Source organism: Alligator mississippiensis, chromosome 1 (assembly GCF_030867095.1).
Source record: "Alligator mississippiensis isolate rAllMis1 chromosome 1, rAllMis1, whole genome shotgun sequence".
Classification (NCBI taxonomy): Eukaryota; Metazoa; Chordata; order Crocodylia; family Alligatoridae; genus Alligator; species Alligator mississippiensis.
Window position 1 is genome coordinate 268234643 of NC_081824.1, and position 19848 is coordinate 268254490.

At 43.7% G+C, this 19848-nt stretch overlaps 1 protein-coding gene across 6 annotated transcripts in view; it reads left to right on the forward strand.

Moving 5' to 3' along the window:
• The window catches only part of LOC102566599 (T-lymphocyte activation antigen CD80), a 71863-nt gene that overhangs the window by 25391 nt on the left and 26624 nt on the right, over positions 1-19848 (forward strand). For 5 of the 6 annotated variants that reach the window (XM_059720607.1, XM_019476287.2, XM_019476286.2 and 2 more), the window contains exon 4: positions 19185-19294. In XM_059720607.1, the coding sequence (XP_059576590.1) occupies positions 19198-19294 (97 nt within the window). In that variant the 5' untranslated portion in view covers positions 19185-19197. Of the gene's footprint in view, positions 1-17667; positions 18335-19184; positions 19295-19848 lie in introns of those variants that run through there. The other variant, XM_006262293.4, reaches the window with a different exon arrangement.

Consider the following 19848-nt stretch of genomic DNA (forward strand, 5'->3'; position numbering starts at 1 on the left):
GGCTGCTACAAGTATATCCTCCCAGAGCATAGAATTCATTGACAATCCATGTAAGATTTTGCAGCAGAGGATGACAAGCAGAGGCTTTGGGGCAATAAGTTTTCTCCATGTGGCACAGATGGATTGGAAAGAAGGGAAGTGCATAGTATAACAGAGGTAGCATCTGCCCCTTTTCCAGCCTTCCCGTACCTCCAGTTTCTTGTCTGCTACAACTTTGCTGTTGGAGAGTGGGAATTCCTCAGACCAGTAGCAGCCTCATGAGTAGCCTGGTCCATCTGATCAGGTCGGCCACCCTGCCTGGGTCCTCTGTCCAGCCCTTCACCCAGTGCTCTCATGGGTTTCTGCGGGCTTATCTGGGCTTCAGCTATCCTAGCCTAAGTCCCCTTTTTTTTTCAGGCCACACCCCGCCTTGCTCCATTGAATAAGACCTCAGCCTCTGAGGTTTTGCCTTAATGGCAGCCTCCCTTTTTAGGGGTGGGGTTTTGTCTCCATGTGTCAGTCTCTGCTTCTCAACTTGGGGCTATCTCCTGACCCCTATAGCCAGAAGCACACTCAGCACCCCTGTTCGTGGGCTCCTCCGTCCCTGTATCACAGCCTGATCCTCCGGTAACAAGTCCGGACCAAACAAAACACAAACCAGCTGCTTCCAAAAAAACCGAGCAGTCTCTTTCCTCCTGTGAATGTTGCCTGCAGGCCTTACCTGCTCAGGAGCCTTCTCCCCAACTTCCTTGAGTGGCTCAGGTATATGTCCATCTCCAGAGCTCCTCTCTCCCACCGCCTGACCCTAGGCTGGTCTTAAAGCCCTTAACCCAATCCCCTTACAATCACCTAACTGATTTGCTGCACCCAACAGCCTGGTGCATCCAGTTGCTCATTAGTTGCCAGGCCTTGGTTAGCTATACCTCTGCTGTCCTTTTAACTGCCTGCCCTCTCCGCAGCCATCCTTGTAACAGGGGCAGGGGTTCCCTGTTTTAGATGTCAAACATAAACTGATGAGGTACACAGCTTGTACTGTCTAAGTATGGCCCTAAAAGCAAACAAATACTTTGCCTCTCTTTTCATTATAGTGGTTGTTGATGATGAACATGGGAGCAAAGGCAGGTTACCTAATGGGAAAGAGAACATGGAAATACACCTTAACACATTGAAATAGAAATCAAAGTTAAGGAGTTTAAAGTGCTAATATTAGAAGACGAGGATAATGTCTATTGCAGTATTTGAAAGACCTGGGACATGAAACCACAGGTTTAATAGCAAGGATTATTAATAAATCTGTCCAGTTGGGTGTGGTACCATAGGATTGAAAAGCAGCAAGTTTAGTCCTTTATATTTAAAATGAAGAAAGTTGTGATCTGGACAGCTTTAGGCCTGTTAGTCTGATCTCAATGACCATGTCTACATGAGAAACTGAATGTGCAATTGTTACTACGCAATCATTTAGTACTTGCATACATAAATACTAAATTACCGTGCAGTCGCATGTCTACATGGCTTTGTGCTGACTCTGACTGCACAGTAGCTTGTTACAGCTGCGCAGTAGTGTCACATCATGGTTCATGCCCTGCGATGCTACTGCACAGTTTTAACAAGCTATTGTGCAGTAAGCATCTTGTGTAGATGCAACCAATGATATGCAAAGCCCTGGCACAAATTTTGAAAGAGAGAATATTTAAACATCTGGCAGTAAAAGAAACAGAAAAAACCATTGGATTTTTTGTCCCAAGCTAACTGATTTTTCTAGGCAAAGAAAATGCAGTAGATAGCATCTATTCTATATGGACTTCTCTGAAGTGTTTAGTATGGTGCCACATGGGAAACTATTTAGTTTAGCTGGAAAAGTTAAGGATTAGTACAAGAATCGTGAGGAATTTAAGGAACTAAAGAAGCAAATCAGAACCTATGTAAAATGGAACATAGAAGCAAAAGAAGCCTCCAGGGGTATTAAGCCCAAAAAAGGGAAGCAGCAGGCTGGTGGGAAAACATTTTCAGGGTCAGTCTTGACACAGATATTAGTATTTTCATTACTGACCTTCACCAGACAAAGCATGCTGATGCAGTTTGCCGATGGCCCAAATTTGGGAGTCACTATCCACACAGAGAAGTACTGGAATATCACACGAGAAGAATCAGGCGCCCTTGAGGACAGGAGTAATAGAAATGGAATGAAATGCAGTTTAAAAAAATACAATTTCAATCACTTAAGGACTAAAAACAAGGATTTCTGCTGTGTGCTGAGATTCTATCAGTGGGATATTTCAGAAGAGGATGACCTGGAGTTACCGGGATGACCCTCAGCCTCTAATGTGCTGGTGTTGTGAAAAAGGCAAATGTGAACACAGGTGTTGCATTGGACAAAGTACTTCCAATAGGAAAACAGGAGTATTAATGTCAGTGTAGTCCACAGGGGCTGAAAAGATGTTCTGTGAGTGTGATCCTGGACACTGCGTTCCAGAAAGATGAATTCATACTGGAACAGGTACAAAGGAGGCTCACAGGGTGATCGGGGAAGGGAGGACCTGTCTTATGAGAACAGACTAAAAGAGCTGGGTTGTTTAGGGGGCATTGTTGTTCTTCATAAACACATCAGAGGATAAACTCCACAGAGGAATGAGAGCTGTTTAAGCTAAAGGACAGTTTTGACACCAGAACACATCATCCCCTCAGTTGGGATCTGGACTTTAGATATGAAATGTATTTTATATGTATGGCAAGGGATATGGTGTCCACCAAACAGTTTTCAGAGCATTCTTTGTAATTTGGTAAGATTTTTTTGTCTCTTGTCCCATAGCCCTATGAGTCTACATGGACACGCTTGAAAATCAGGCCTGTGCTCAACATTTGTCTGCTTCAGATGTTGTATGTGAAATAAAAGATGTATTAGGGTATGAGCTGAATACAAAATCTCAGGTTCCTCAGTGAAACAGTGCAATGCTTCCCAAAATGCAGGTAGGAAACAATCCATGTAATGCTGTGTGTACCCCTGAGAAGTTAAACAGCTTCACATGTTGTACGTACTCAGGTTACAGTTGCCTGTAAAAGGTTTTCATCAGCAACCCACGGGCACCCGAGAAATGGGGAAGTCCCAGGGCATGAGATTACAGAAAACCACTTTCATATAGGTTCTAACAAACAAAACAATAAACCAGAGCCAGGCACTACATCAGAGTTGCGTTTCAGTGCTTCCAGGTTTGAGTCTTTTTTCAGTTTTGAACTCCCCCTCCCACCTTCAAAATATCAAGCCAGGAGACTTTCTGGAATTGAATTAGAAAACCCCTTTTTGTCTTCCAGTATGGAAGGGATATGTCTTCCAGTTAAAGGGAATTGCTCCTGTGGCTGCATGAGCAAATGCAAATGTATATTGCTTAAAAAAAAAAAAAAATTATGTTGAGGTTGAAAAGTTGAGCACTCCAAGCTTAGGGAACTGCCAGAGTTAAGGTTGCCCTGGCTTGCATGAATGTTGCAGGCTTAGAGCAGCTGGAGTCTTTAGAAAATCTAGCATGTGAATATGTGCAGGCTGAAACTTCCCGAAGATTTATAACAAATCTGGGGCAAATTTTTGAAAGTGAAAGTAATGACACATTAACACAATAACAACCCCTTTTTGAGTCTTACTTTTTTTTTTCTTTTTTTTTTTAATTGCATGGTCTCACCTGGAGTACTGTGTCCACTTTTGGGTACCACCCTTAAAGGACAATGCAGACAAACAGGAAGTAGCCCTGGTGAACAACATAATCATTAGGGGTATAGGAAACATGTTTTATATGAAATGGCATGAAGAACTGGGGTTTTTAGTCCAGATAAGACCACACTATTGAGAGATATGACAATGATCTTCACATACCTGAAAGGTGTTTATAAAGAGGATGGGGATGGAAGGATAGTGTCCCTTGTAGTTGCCAGAGACAGGATAAGAAGTAAATATCTTAAATAGAAAAAAGGGAGATTACGTTAGCTTTTGGAGCTTAAGCACTGCAACAGATTACCCAGGGCGCCTGTGGAATCTACATCCTTGGAGGTTTTTAAGAGCAGGTTAGGCAAATAGTTAGATGAGATTGATTTTGACCAGAATGAGCAGGGGTTTGAACTAACTGACCTCTTGAGAGCCTTTCCAGCCTTATTTGTCTGTGATTCCATGACATAATAGAACCTTGTAAATATTTTAACATGGGCAAACGGCATCTTCTTCCTTAATCTTGTTTTTGGAAAGAGATACAAAAAATTGTTGAAACTCAAAAATCAATTCAACCTGAGGCACAGAGGCACCTGGTACAGAGCACTTCAGCCTGAGCAGTTTGATAAAGAATTGAAAACTGGATCACGTAACGGGAAGTGTTGGACAATATTAACTAGGGGCAGCTGTACCAAATTTGTCAATAATAAAGTCTAACTCTATCTAACAGGTTCAGTGTTGCACTGTATATGCATATCTGCAAATAGAATAGTACCTGTACTTATTAACACTGGACTTGTTCACGTGGGGAGTGAATATGTACTAAACAAGGATATGAATTTACAGTGTACTGACTACTTCACGCTGACTCCCTGTGTGATACTTTCTGGAGCAAGCTAACTTGCTCCTTTTTCAGAGTGGAGTGGGCTACCTTGCCTAAAGACACTCTCGGTGGGCAGGAAGCATGTCAACATGGGGAGCTGGCATAGAGTGGCTGATACATTGTAAAATCATGTCCTGACTTGTACACTAACTTTCCTGGTGTAACTATAGATAAGCCCCTTAAATTTTAATTATGTTCTATTGTCAACCAGGTCTGTATTATATAGACAAATATTAATTAACAGAAACCACCAGGGCAAGACCCTGTAAGGAGAAAATCACTTGTGGCTTGACAAGGGAAATTTCCAAGGTTATAGCTATACTCTACTTGGGAGGCATGATTTCCCTTATGTGAACTAGCTTCAGGGGAGCTACTTTACAGGTACCAGCAGCAGTGAGAATGACCTAGCCTCCTGATTTAAGTACCAGTGCTCCCAGTGGGTTTCTACAGCAAGTAATGGAGCTTGTGCTACTATTATTGTACCACTGCTATTGGTACCCAAGCTAGCTAAATTAAAACTAAATGGGCTGTTTATGCTGCATTCGCATCTCTGATTGCACTGTGGACATAGCCTTAGTGCCTGAATTACTTTTGAAAATCAGACTTGGGCTTGTAGGTCACTTACCTACTTCTGAAATATTACCCCAAATCAACCAGGTGGCACAAGTATGAAACTATGGTGCAGTTTGAGGGTAGATGGGGTGCTCCTATGGGAAAAAAATTAGTTCTGCTCATGGATTGCCTGCAAACTAACAAATGTGTTTAAACAGAACAAACAAAAAACCTGACTTTTGTTCCTACTTGAAAACTTGGGACAGACTCATCTTTTTGACCTACGTCATACTGCCTAGCACAGGAGAATCCTGGACCTTATAGTGCTATGCAGAGCAAACATTAATAACACCAGAACAAAAGAGAGAAATGGATCCAGTACATGGTCCACTGTGACTACATTGCTCTTCTCTAGGAGTTTAAATTCCAGGTGATTAAGAATATATAATTTTTTACAAGATTGTAAAGGCTGCATGCTGGGCAGTAAATTCAGAGATATTCTCAGATAAATCAGCACATTTGTCCATATGAGTGAACAGGGTGCATTCTACAGAGCATTGCCTTTCTTTTAAGGTCCTGAACTTGCTATGTTTGGGAATTTACCTTGGAGCTCGGGCCAGTGTTAAAATGTTCCAGTGCTAGCAGCAAACTTTGGCTTAGTGGCACTAAGGTGAGTGAATAAAAGGCAACAGGTCAGACTCAATTCCCAGACATCAGTGAGGAAATGTGTTTCCAAAATAAAGTTTGGTGTACAAGCCCAGCAGGACCAGAGGCACAGCCTTTAGACCAAAGGCTTAATAAAAATGTGAAGACCTTATTGAACCAGGGAATGTACATTGTGATTTTTTTTTTTTTTGTGCATCCCTCTTTTCAATTAAAGAAATGTTCAAAGTACAGTTATTTTTTAATCGGCTCTAAAAGAATCGCCATCAGCATTTCTTCTTGTAGCCATCTGGCCCTGCAACTTGACTAATCTTTTTCTTCTTTTTGCCCCACCACAATCCTCACTTCAATTCCCTTCTTTTCCTTCACAGACTGAGTGTTGCACTTCTTTCTGCCTCTGAGTCAGTGTTATATCTTGCTTTTGATTTGTTTGTTGCTTTTGGTTTACACCATACAGACACTGAATGTAATGCAAGTTGCATGATTTGTGTACAAAATACACTGGAATGTACAGTATCATCAAGGTTTGAATGGGCAAGGTTAAATTCTGAGGTTAAGTTCAAGGTTAAATTCAAGGTTAAACTCATAATGCTTCCCCACAGAACCTCTCCTTTTATATCAATAGAAGTCAAACATGTCCTTGGTGTAAAAATTGACTCTTTGTCTTAACAAGTTAAGGTCCCCTTGGTAATTAAAACCCCAAACATCATAATAGATGATCTGTACAAATTTCCAAGAAAACACTTCGTGACATTCTGCAGATACCACAAATCATGGGGTCAGAAGTAAGGCTTTCATCAGAACTGCAGAGGGGTAAGTGGAATGGGTTTAAAGAAAGATTGCACTTCCCTTCAAGTGCATGCTGTCCATCTCTTAAAAAGAACTCCAAACCTTTCCAGGTTAGCCAGCTGTCAATCAGAAATCTAAAATAAAATTAATCCCAGGAGCTGGTTGGGAGTTGAGTAGTCAGGAAGAAGGGGAGAAAATAAAATCACTTTCTTTTTTCTTGCAAGTTCTCCAAGACACGTTGGGTTAAATCAAGGGTAAGCCACATATTTGCTGCACCAGGGCATGTGGGAGTGATTATCACAAGTGAAACTGCATTGTTTCACTTAGACTCCTTTAATTTCTGTAAATTGAACTCACTAGAGCTCAGATCTACTCTGCGGTATGGTTTTTGAACTCCAGGAATCTCACCAGTTTGAAGGTGGGAAGGGGAATTAGGGTTAAAAATGAAAAATGTTAGATCCTCATTTCTGTTACAATGCAGAGCTTTGGGATTTTTATCTTTTAAACCTCAATAAAAAGCATTTTTTCTGTAATCTCAAGCCCTAGGACTTGCTGCTTTCCACAGGTATCTATTCCTTTGCCCTTGAAAGCCCTTGTGTGAAATCTGTGAGGCTGTCTTTCTTCTTGGGTAATGTGGGCCATCTTTACTTGGGCTTCCTGCCAATACATCTCAAGCCAGGAGGCATTGTTTACTTAACCAGGGGAGAGATGCACCTGTCCTTTTTGTATTCAGTTTATATACCAATACATCATCTCCCATTCCATATATAGCACTGGAGCTGTCAAGGGCTGAAAACAGCTATGTTGAAAGCATTATTCTATTTCTTATGGCAGTGGTCTTTAACCCATGTTTCACAGAAAATTAATTGCCAGTGGGACCATTCCTTTCCTTGGAAAGGAAATTAAAGGAAATTAATTAAACAAAAGGAAATTAAAAAGTTAAATGAAGTGGATGAGCAGAGCAAAATGTGATGTTTCCTGCTGCATGTTACTGGCTAAGTATTGTTGCCTATGGCCCTAGGAGGACCAATGTCTGATGGTATTAATTCTGCTCCTGGACTGACTGATAGCTATATTAACAAAGAATTTTTGAGGTGGTTGAACAGTCACTTCTGGTGTGAGAATACAAATTTGAACAAGTATTCAAAACACTTGTTCTTTATTAAGTGTTTGTGGGGGAAAATATTTGCTTGCATAAACAAACAATAGAAAGGATTGCTGCTAAATACAGCTCCAGATTTTCATTAACCTGTTATGCACCAAGTACCCTGCTCTGCTCCCCAGGATGGTTATCAGCCTTGACATGCAGGGTGTCTCCAATGTGTACGCAACATGCATGTCATTCCCATAATGAGAGCCTGGCTGTCAGTTTTGGACATTTGGAACACTTGCAGTAGGGTACACTATAAGTTTGCTTCTTGCTCTTTATGGAAACAAAAATAGACATTGATCAATATGAAAATCATTGTGTGAAAAGTAGTAAGGTTGAGTTCCACTGCGAAATGTGTTTCTTCAGCACTGAGCTTGGGTGTTGAAAACATTGCAGATATATGCAGGCCAGGTTCTTTGGGTAGATGTGATATAATTTATTAGACAAACTGAGTAGTTGGAAAAATGTTCACCCTTCTTCAAGCATAGGGAGTATCTGCTAATGAAAGAAGCTAAAATGTGAAAGCATGTCAGTGAGAATGTAAATAGGTGGAAATTAGGAAATCAAAAGGTAGAGAAGGGAAGGGAGGGGGGAAGTAAGGGAGAATAAAAGCCAAAAGTAAGTAAGGTAGACTCTACTGTAGTAGTTTTCCAAGGTAGAAAAGAGGCTGTCTGTGAAAAGGTAAATAGCTAGACATTAGGAAGACAAAGGGTAGAAAAGGAGGGGAGAGGAGGAAGGGGTGGGGGAAGAGAAGTGTTAGAGGTCAGGTCTGGCAGGTACCTGATGAATCAGATGTCAGGCAGGTTGTAATGTGCCATAAATCCAATGTCTATATTAAGTCTATGAGTTTTTGTATCTAGTAGATTTATGAAGTGAAGTTTGTAGGTTCGTCTACAAAAGGTGTTTTGTAAGTTCCCTTTGAGGATTAGAACTGAGAGATCAAAGAGGGAGTGACTGTCTTGTGAGAAGTATGCCCCCACCGGTAATTGGATATTTTTGGCTTTGATAGATTTTCAGTGTGCATTCATTCTGGTGCACAGTTGTTGTTTGGTTTTGTCTACATATTTTCCATCAGGGCATTTGGTGCACTGGATAAGTTGTATAACATTTCTGGAGGTGCAGGTGCAAGATCCAGGAGTGGTGATGGTTTTCCTGTGGGGTGTGGTATTGTGGGAGTGGTGGAGATGTGTTGACAAGTTTTGCATTTCTTGTCCTTGCATAGTCTAGATCCATTAGTTGTTGTTTGGGTCATAAGGAGTTTGCTTCTGGTGATGAGGTTAACAAGGTTCGGTGTTTGTTTAAAGGCTAAGATGGGTGATTTTGGAAAGATCTCTTTAAGATCTTCTTTTACATTGGGTTGCCATTGTTTGAGGATTTTCCATGTAGTTTCCAGGGAAGGGTGATATGTCATAACTAATACTGTGTGATTTGTGGGGATTTTCTTTCTGTACTGCAGCAAATCTTTGCATGGTATCCGGGTGGCTCTTTCAAACGTACAATATATCTCTCTGGAGGAGTGTCAAAACTATTAAAAGTCTATCCCTGAAGAAGGGTGATTGCACCCAATAGCTTGCAAAGAACTTTTTTCCAACTACTCAGTTGGTCTAATAAAAGATATCACATCTACCCAAAGAACCTGGCCTACCTATGTCCTTAGACCAACATGGCTACAACCCCAAAACCCTTGCAGATATATGCAATAATGTGTTTGGCTGGAATTCTTATTCTGATATATTTGAGCAACCTTGGTTTTGGATGCAAATGTTCTAGTACTTGCTATGAGTCATAGGGAAGTAGGGCTGGAAGGGACCTCCAGAGGTCATCTAGTTCAGCCCCCTGTCCAAGGCACCTAGTTCAACCATCCCATTAACCATAATCTAAACTCAACCTAAAACTACCCTCAACCCTGATGCAACATCATCCTAACACCCTAATCTGCCACAGGTAAGGCAGGGGAACCACAGCAGCCAATGTCCTTCTTCTATAAAATATTGTCAATATACGCTCAAGAGGTTACAGTAAAGGGCCACACCTTCCACTACAGAGGAAGGCAAAACCCCCACAGTCCATACCAATCTGACCATGGGGTAAAATTCCTTCCTGACCCCAAATATGGCAATCACTCTTCTTTATGAAAACCCTTCACATATTTGAAGACTGATATCATGTCTCTCTTAAGCACCTTTCTTGCAAGCATAATATGCCTAGCTCCTTCAGCTTCTCCTCATATGATTTGCTTTCCAAGCCCTTGATCGTCTTTGTTGCCAGCCTCTGGACCCTCTCTAACTTCCTCACATCCTATTTAAAATGTGGAGCCCCAAACTACACAGAGTACTCCAGATGAGGCCTAACCATTGCCATGTAGAAAAGCACTATCACTTCCCATGTCTTGTTCCTAGCGCTTCTATTGATGCAGCCTAAAACTGCTTTTGCCTCTTGTGCAGCTGCACCACATTGCAGTCTCATATTGAGTCTGTGGTCTACCAAGACTCGCAAATCCTTTTCCATAGAGCTGCTACCCAGCCAGGTGTTCCCCATTTTGTATTTGTGTTTTTGATTATTCCTCCCGAGGTGTAGCGCCTTGCATTTATCCTCATTGAACTTCATCCTGTTACATATAGCCCAACTTTCCAATCTTTCAAGATCCTTCTGAATTGCACTTGCAGCCTTCAATGTGTTCACAATCCTTTTCATTTTTGTGCTGTCTGCAAACTTGCTCAAGAAGCTTTCTATGCCAGCATCCAAATAGTTAATAAACACACTGAACAGCACAAGGCCCAGGACAGACAGGCCCTTGTGGGACTCCACTCCAAACGTCCTGCCATTCTGACATGGACCTGTTAATAATTACTTTTGTTTGCAGCTATTACGTCAGTTATCTATCCACCCAACTAGTTACTTTGTCAAAGAAGGAAATCAGATTTGTTTGACATGATTTGTTTTTCATGAATCCATGATGACCGCTTGTGATCAGCCTTTCTTCCTCCAGATACTTGCAAATGGCTTTTCTCAGGATATGCTCCAGTAACATCCTAGGTACTGAAGTAAGGCTAACTGGTCTGTAATTCCCCAGGTACTCCTTGCCTTTTTTAAAGAGGGGCACTATGTTGGCCTTTTTCGAATCCTCTAGTACCTGGCCTGTCCCCCACTACTTCATGAAGATCATTGCCAAGGGCTCCAAGATCTCCTCTGCCCATTTCTTCAGGACCCTGGGATGAAGCTCATCTGGCCCTGCTGCCTTGAATTGATTCAGACCCAATAAAAGCTCTCTGACCACCTATTTTGTTATACCTCTTAGCTTGCCTCCTTCCTTATCTAGATAAATGCTATTAGGTGTCTGGGAGCTTAATCTTTTTGTGAAGATTGAGGCAAAGTAGCCTGTTGAGTAGCTCTGCCTTCTTTGTATCTTCAGGTAGGCCAGTGGTTCCCAAATTTGGGGTCACAACAATAAAAGAATGGGTTGTGCATTCCTGCAGAAGGAAGCATGGAGGGGCATGTACCCTCCAGATTTGTGCATGGGGTGGGGTGGATGTGAGCTGTCTGCTGTGGGCTCAGGGTTCCCTGCTCTGCTGCCCTCCCCAGGAGCCTCTGCAGAAGAGCGGGGTGGGGAGTCTCAGTGTCACTGCCAGGGGCCACATGCTGGTCATGCTGCCATGGTGAGGTGCCACCTGCCCACTTGGCAGCAGCAGGGGGCAGGGGGAACAACTCTACACTGCCGATGCTGCTGGGCAGGGAGGGGGCACCTTGTCTGGCGGTGCAGCCAGCATGGGGTCCCAGCAGCAGTACTCCATGCCCTCCCAAGCTGGGTCCTGCCCGCTGGGCTGCAGAGGCGCCCAGGGGGAAGGCAGCAGGGTGGGGAGCCCTGAGCCAGTGGTGGGCAGCCTGCATCTGTTCCTGCCTCCACAGGCTCTGTTCCAGCCATGCCACCCACAAGGGAAGGGGGTAGGAGGTAGGGTTGGGCTCTGTGCTCTGATCTGGTCACAGCAGCCACTGCTTCTGGCATGCGGCAGCTGGGGTTCAGGCGCTGCTTGGCAGGGAGGGCAGGGAGCTGTGGGCCCTGGCTATGGTTCCTGCTCCCACAGCTTTGGCAGGTGGGGGCCCCCTCCAGCAGGGCTGGGAGGGGGGCAGGGGGCTGCGGGTCTCGAGTGAGGGCACCAGCAGGGCTGGGTGGTTGTGGATGGGGAGTGACGGGCAATGAAAGGACCAGAGGATGGTGGGTTGGGAGTGAGGGGCACCTGGAGTGGATGGGGGGCTGCGAGTTGGGAGTAAAGAGCCATACTGAGGAAATGGGGCTATAAATGGGGTCATGCCAAGAAAAAGGTTGGGAAGCCCTAGATTAGGAGCACCCCCTGGCTTGTTAACGGAGGACCCACAGCTTCCTTGGTCCTTCTTTTCTGGGCAACAAACTTATGAAACTTCTTGTTGTCCTTAACCTCCTTTGCCAGGTACAGCTCATTCTTTGTCTTTGCCTTCCTGATCTTGTCACTGCAGATTCTTGCTATTTCTTGGTACACATCCTTAGTGCTCTGACCAGTCTTACAGTGCTTATGTTTTCATTTTGCATTTGAGGCAGTTTAAAATCTTCTTGTGTAGCTAATTTGGTCTCTTGCCATTCTTCTTGTGCTTCCATCATGTTTGGGACAGCTTCTTGTTGGGCTTCCAATACCCCTTAGAATCATACCCCTTAGAACAGCAGTTCCCAAACTGTGGGTCCCAAGCCCAAATGGGATAGAAAAATCAGCAGATGGGGTCACGGGTGGGGGCTGTGGGTTGGGAATGAGGGGCTGTGCTGAGGAAATGGGGTCATAAATGGGGTCATGCCGAGGAAAAGTTTGGGAACCACTGCCTTAGACGTTCCCAGCCCTCTTGGTCACCATCATTCTGCTGATAATTTCATAGATTTCATAGATTTCATAGATTTTCATAGACATTAGGGCTGGAAGGGACCTCGGAAGATCATCGAGTCCAGCCCCCCGCCCAAAGGGCAGGACGTCAGCTGGGGTCATAGGATCCCAGCAAGATAAGCATCCAGTTTCATCTTGAAGGTGTTCAATGAAGGCGCTTGAACAACCTCCGGCGGCAGGCTGTTCCAGACCTTGGGGGCTCGGACAGTAAAGAAATTCTTCCTTATGTCCAGCCTGAAACGATCTTGTAGTAGTTTGTGACCATTCGTCCTCGTCATCCCTTGGGGCGCTCTGGTGAACAAACGTTCCCCTAGATACTGGTGGTCACTCCTGATAAACTTGTAGGTGGCCATCAGATCACCCCTGAGCCTGCGCTTTTCCAGGCTAAAGAGCCCCAGGGCTCTCAGCCTGTCATCGTAGGGTCTGCTTCCCTGACCCCTGATCATGCGCGTGGCTCTTCTCTGGACTCTCTCAAGCTTCTCCACATCCTTTTTGAATTGTGGAGCCCAAAACTGGACGCAGTACTCCAGCTGCGGCCTCACTAAGGCCGAGTACAGGGGGAGAATGACGTCCCGGGATTTGCTTGAGAAGCATCTATGGATGCAAGCCAGCGTTTTGGTTGCTTTACTAGCCGCAGCATCGCATTGCAGGCTCATGTTCATCTTGTGGTCAATGATGACCCCCAAGTCTCTTTCTTCCATAGTGCTAGCCAACATAGCACTGCCGAGCCTATAAGGATGCTGTGGGTTTTTCTTCCCAAGGTGGAGAACCTTGCATTTATCGGCGTTGAACACCATCAGATTCTCGTCCGCCCACTTGCTGAGCCTGTCCAGGTCAGCCTGGATCACCCGCCTGTCTTCTGGCGTGGATGCTTTGCCCCAAAGTTTGGTGTCATCGGCGAACTTGGCCAGTCCGCTTCTGACTCCAGTGTCCACATCGTTAATGAAGATGTTGAACAGTATGGGTCCAAGGACAGAGCCCTGGGGGACCCAGGATAAAGTGCTGATCAGTATTTTAAATGCCTCTTCTCCAAACATAAATGAAAAAGTTGACATAGGTTTTTCCATTTCTCTTAATGGTTTGTGTCACAGAAAATAAAAAGGAAAAACTGTCGTGTATTTTATGCTGGCCCCAGCAGCCAACATAACATCTTCCTCTTTTTTTTGTACGCCAGCCACTCCAGAGAAGAATTCAAAAGTCTTTTCTTATTAAATTGCATGCTTCCCTTTTCAGATGACGTTATTCAACATCAGCTCGTGCAAGACTATAGTTCAGGACCGCCCCAAATGGAGGAAGAGTCTGCTGCAAGGATATCAGTACTCTGAAACCTTATAGCAACCACAACAGGAGATGGAAAAGTGGGAGTGGCAGAAACAGCGTGTCACAGGTCTAATCAAGAATCCAAAGCCACCCACCCCACACAGAAACATGTGCCCAAGTTGCAACAGAGCCTGTTGATCCTGGATTGGCCTCATCAGCCATCTTCGGATCCGCAGATAAGGCAATCATGGAAAACAATCATCCTTGACTGTGAGGGATTGCCAATGATGATGATGATTCCTTCTACCTATATAGTCCCTGATTGAGGAGCACAGCTGAGTACATGCTTAAATCCTGCTGAAGGCAATGACACACAGGGCTCATCTATGTAGGAAAGTCAGTTTGAAGTAAGTGAGGGCCTGAATTTTAGTGCACTAGTCACTTTGCAGTAGCTGTCAATGTGGACAGTCCTGATGCATGGTCAATGTGGGTACCTTGCTCCTCTTTGAAATTTGCCTCACGCTTGGTATTGGTACACAATGTTGCCAGCTTTGGTCATTTTTCAAGGGGCCTAGGCCAAGCTGCAGAAGTGTGGCTCAGCATAAGGCCACACCATAGTGACCATAATGTGAACGTTTGCAGAGGTGACAACTAGCTTGGTTCGCAAAGTAAAGGAAGTCATCCACATGTCTAAACCAGTAAAGAGAGACAATTAAACAAAGCACAAGGCCTGAAAGGAGATATTATAAAGGAAGATCATTAAATCATACATTAAATCATACAAATATACTATATCATAACTTTATTTTAAAATAATAGTAGTGATTGAGGTAACCAAATGCATTAGATGCTATTTTGCTACAATAGATATGTTTTTGTTAAGATGCTTAGGTCATTTGTAAAAACAAAACAGCCTTGTCAGAGAAGGGCATAAACTAAGGTAAAGATGAAACTGGACACTGCTGAACAGCATTACACAAAGGGGGGAAAAGAGATAAAAACCCTACCTTCGATTTTCCCAAGGATATAAATCCCAGCTAATTGACACCTTCCAAGTCCACAAGAGATCTGGTTCAGTCCAGTCCCCAAAGTTTCAATGAAACAAATAAATTTAAATAAAATCAATTGAAGAACATTTATTAGAATATTGAGAATGAGCTACTTATAAATATGGAGTGTTGGCTGGAGGGAAATTTGGAGAACTCAGCAAATTTAAAAAGACCTGCTGCCAATCTACATGCCACTCTCCTCCCCACTTTTGAGTCTCCCCAGTTAGTATACAGGAGAATCCATGTTGTGCTGTTATGGGTAGCCAGATAGACTTGGGGATAAATGTTTCTTTTTGTGTTTTGAGTGTAAGCAAATAAAAGATTGGGCTGTAAACCTGTTTCTGCCTCTTATTAGTAGCCAACTTCCAAGGTTACCTGTAATTTGGGTAACAACTAAGAGGGAGCCCATATGGGGAGTTTATGCAGTAACTTCTTCACGTCTTCATTCACATCTTACCATACAAAGCACTGATCTCCTTGTACAAACAAGCCCCTGGGCATGTGCTTAAAGCAGAGTCTATGCATAGTGCTCTTTTGAGCTGGGGAAGTCCTATGCTCCCAACTCAGGCAGAAAACAAGGTAAAGTTGCACATTGGTTAGTGTGTATGTGTGTGTGTTCACCTAAATAAGCTTCCAAGAATTAGGCATAAATGTTTGCAGGAGCTGCTAGTAATTTGTAAGTATAACTTGTGCTTAAGATAAAGCATCAGACTTGGCTACTGTGCCATCACAGTTGGAGGCAGGCTCCTTGTAATCTGATTTACCAGCTTGCTATAGGATGGGACCACAAACATGGGAGGAAAAGGAGAGGTAGAAGTGGAGGCAGCATGTCTTGATATGGAAGAGCATCCTTTGGATGCTGTTCATAACCCCTGCAGTCCTAATGATTTTTTATTCCCGGCTATCTAGGGTTTTTCCTCTGCTGAGGGAACGTCAATTGTTTCAGGTGCAGCACCATGCAAATGCAGCTATGTGCCTTCCAGTTTAACTGGTAGCATGGATGGAGCAATGCAGTGTGTTTGTATGTGCTGTGGCTGGGCATCGTGGGTCTGGGATGTGCTCAGTCTGTGTGAACTGACATCTTGACTGCCTGCTTCAGAAGAATGAAGCACTACTCAAAGGGAGCCATGTAGAAAAATAAAGTTAATTAAGCTGCTTCTATAAAAGCAGCCAGGCAAAAGCTGAGGGATGGGTAGAGAGAATATTTGCTCCATTTTTTTTGGAGCTCTCTACGGCGATTGGTTTTAAAGGGCAAAAACAAGTTGTTTCCCCAAGAGTAATAATAGGCAGTTTCTTTTCTGTTAATAGCATGAAAGCATCAGGGATATAATGCTAACTTGGCTTTGTTTTGCTTGCATCTATTAGTTGAGAAGCTCAGAAATGCCTTCCAATATACACCTAGACTTTGGTGGATGCCCCTGTAAGGCACCCATGGCTGCTTAAGTGTGCACAAGTGCAGCTGATTTCTTTGAAAGGGGTTGTGACCTTCCCTGGGCAACCTGCAGTGGTGAGCCCCAAGTCACAAATGCAGATGCTGAGGTAAAAAACTGGAATTTCTTGCTTAATTTTAGTATGCTAAAAGCAAAACTGATGCTTAATAGCTTGAATTTAAAATGAAAGCAAGAGTAGGTTCTTGATAGCTAGGACAGGTTTGCCAGGAACCGTATTACACTGGGAGTGTGCTTCAACTGGGGCTTCCATTTTCAAAAGTGAGAGGCTGATTTCTGTTGCACTGCTCGATGCTAATTTTTAACTAAATATAACCTTTCCACTAAATTAGCTTCTTTTTCACTAACCAGAGATGCACCGTATCTGTGAATATTTCTATAGCTTACAATGCATTTATTCAGATTCTGAATTTAACCCTTTTTTCTCCAGTGACTGACACATTTCTTGTTTCCCACATAATCAATTTTTTACTCCTGATTTGTGTCAGCTGCTTTTGGATGGAAATTTGAATTCAGGATACAACTTATGTAGTTCAAATGAAGTACTGTAAGTGTGCTAGAGCCAGAAGAAAAATATATTTCTAAAATGTATTTTGCATTTAAAACAAACTGATTTATAAAACAAAGTAATTACTAACTGTAGTTAGTGAATTCAACTGGCTGGTTCTGCTTGACCATGCTCTTCAAGGTTTTAGAGCTGCCTAGATTCACCCTTGTATGCCTTATTTTTATTGATAAATCAGAAGAAATCTAATTTTCCTGCATTTCTATTGGTTTTGCAGCTTTGAATAGTTTTGGTAACTAAACTAGGTGAAAAGCTGAGTGAAGAAACATGCTTTGCACCTGAAAATCAGATTACTGCTCTTCACAAGCACTTCAACTTTTTTTTTTCCTAAGTGCCTAGCTAGTAGCTTCTTCCTATTCGATGCTGGTTTTTCATTTGGCATCATATACATATTACTTAACTGTACTCAGTGTATTTTAATAGTCTATATTAAATTGAAGCCCTAATACAGGTAGTCACTGTTTCAAATTTAATTTTAAGGGGGTTCATGCTTTACAGAGAAAATCTATTTTATTTAAAAAAAAAATCTATATTTATCCACTTTGCCTGATGTCCACATTGATGTATGGGTGTTAACTTGGATAAAAAAGGTTGTATCTGGTGACTCATTATTTGTACTGGGCTGTAAATGTAGATGCACCATAGCAGAAAGGGTAATATCTGTGCCTGTGATGCACTGAACATCTATTACTGTGTGGTAGCAGGACCTTGCAGGATGAGTTTTCAATGTATACAAAACATAGGTCCAAATTTAGGGCACAGGAGGCTGTGGACACTTCCTTGATGAATAGATGAGTGTAGGAAGCATTCATGCAAGTGGGGTGGGACAGATGATGGGAGGCAGTTCCAAATATAGCAGACAGAGGAAAGAGGCATGATGGAAAGCTGAATGACAGAGGAAGGGGAACAGCAAGGCAAGAGGTTAGGACTGAGCACAGAGCAGGGGGAAGAAGAGAAGGAGTCCAGAGGGTATGTGGTTGAAAATTAAGTGTTGCCATGTGAGCATTAATAATATTTTGGTCCATTTTTAGGCTGTTGTGAAACAAGGCTTCCTCTCCTTTGTGGCCATGAGAGATCTATGTACCCTGACAGATCTGTGCCTAGCCAGACCCATCTTCCATCTCACAAGGCTCAGAAAAAAAGCAGCAGGGACAGGATGGGGGGAAAGCAGCAGGTCCGAAGCCTAAGAAAGATGTTGATAGTTAATCACCATAAAGGGGAAGTTGTGGGAGTGGCTAGGATGCGCCTGCATAAAACCAAACTCTGCCCTACACAGTCTGGTCTTTCCCGTCACATGCTGACTGAGAATGAGCTTCACTGAGTACTGCCGTGCACCAGTCATGGCCAGCTAAGGGCTACAGGGACCCCTGACTAGAGGAGGAAGGAGCCCATGGAATGCAAGTGAGTGGAGCTCGTGGGCAGATGACTGCCGTGGGTTTGCTGGACTGCTCTGTTCGGCTTGCCCTGCCATGTCTACTGCCCAGAATGACAGCTGGGTCTATTCTTTAGGGCTCTGGTTTGTGTAGAGAGGTGGGGCTGAAAGATGTTGTGTGTTAAAATTGGTCAGAAACAAAAGCGGTGTAAGGAAAACTCCCACAGTTTGTGATTTTTTAATTTTTATTTTATTTTTAAAGAGGAGACAGAATGAGTTGGGGAAAAATGGGGGGGCACACAGTTACAGGGTGAGGGGAAGATGGGCACACAAGGCGGAAGTTTACACCCTTGTGCCCTGTCAATAAGCAGACCCCATCCAATGGCCAATGCAGCATCTCTTCAGCATGGTGAGTGCTGTGGTTTGCACAAGGGAGTTTTTCTCAGGCTTCTCAAGGGGCTAGAGTTGGTGCCAGGCCAGCTCCAGGATGGTACAGGGATATAAAGTGGGAGGAAAAGCTATTTTTTCGTCACCCTCAGGCTCTGCAGTAAGCAGAGCCTCCGTGCTCTGAGACTCGGGTGCAGTTTATCTGGTGTTCAGAGCAGAAGATTTGGGCTCTGTTCCCAGGTCTGCCACTGACCAGTGTCAGGACCTCGGGAAAGTCACTTATGTCTCTGCTTCAACACAGTCTCTACACCACAGTGGGGATTTTAGCATAAGCCATATTTGGGCTTCCACAGCCAGCCTGTGCTATAGAAGTGCTAGCTGCTGTCATCATGCGTCTTTTGTCTTGTGCCTCAAGCTGCACAGAGAGCTTGTTGCACATCTATCAACTCCTTGTTTCCTTACTGTTTTCCTCTTTTCTTTTTCTGGTCCAAGGAACTCTAAGAGAATGCTGCGCATGCCTAAGGCTGAAGGGATGCTGGCTAGGACCCCATCAAAGAAGTGGGTCTGGCTCGGGCTCTTTGTGTTTCACCAATTTAGTCTCGGTAAGTCAAGAATTTAATGCCTTTCTGTATCGCAGCTGCTCTGACTTCCTGTGGGGACAGCAGGGAAAGCAAGGAGCAGATGCTTGTGGTAGTGGTGCTGCTGCATGCCGTGTGGATGGTTGTCTTCTAGGTGGTTGATCTGCCTGCTGTCACCATCAGTCTAATACTGAGCAGGGTCTCGCTAGACCTGGAATTCATGCTGTATCTCCTGAGGTCACTGCTGTACTTGATCATCCAAAAGCTGGGCTTCTAATCCTGGCCTAAGCCCTGGACAGAGCCTTTCTTTGCTCCCTCTTTGGGAAAATGCAATTCAGATCCATTTTTGGTTGAAGTAAAATGGGGCAGTGGGTGAGAACTGAGAGTTGGCCACAGCTGGATCAAGCATTGAAGGGCATGTGGGTATACATGAGACTTGTGGTGCTTGGTAAGGAGGCCGGAAACGTGTGTCCAGTGCAGCTGCTGCTGTTCATGGAGCCTAACAAAGCCTAACGCCATCCGTGCTGTTGAGGATGGGCAGGGTGTGTGGGGTGCCATGTACAGTTTCCTTCACTGCT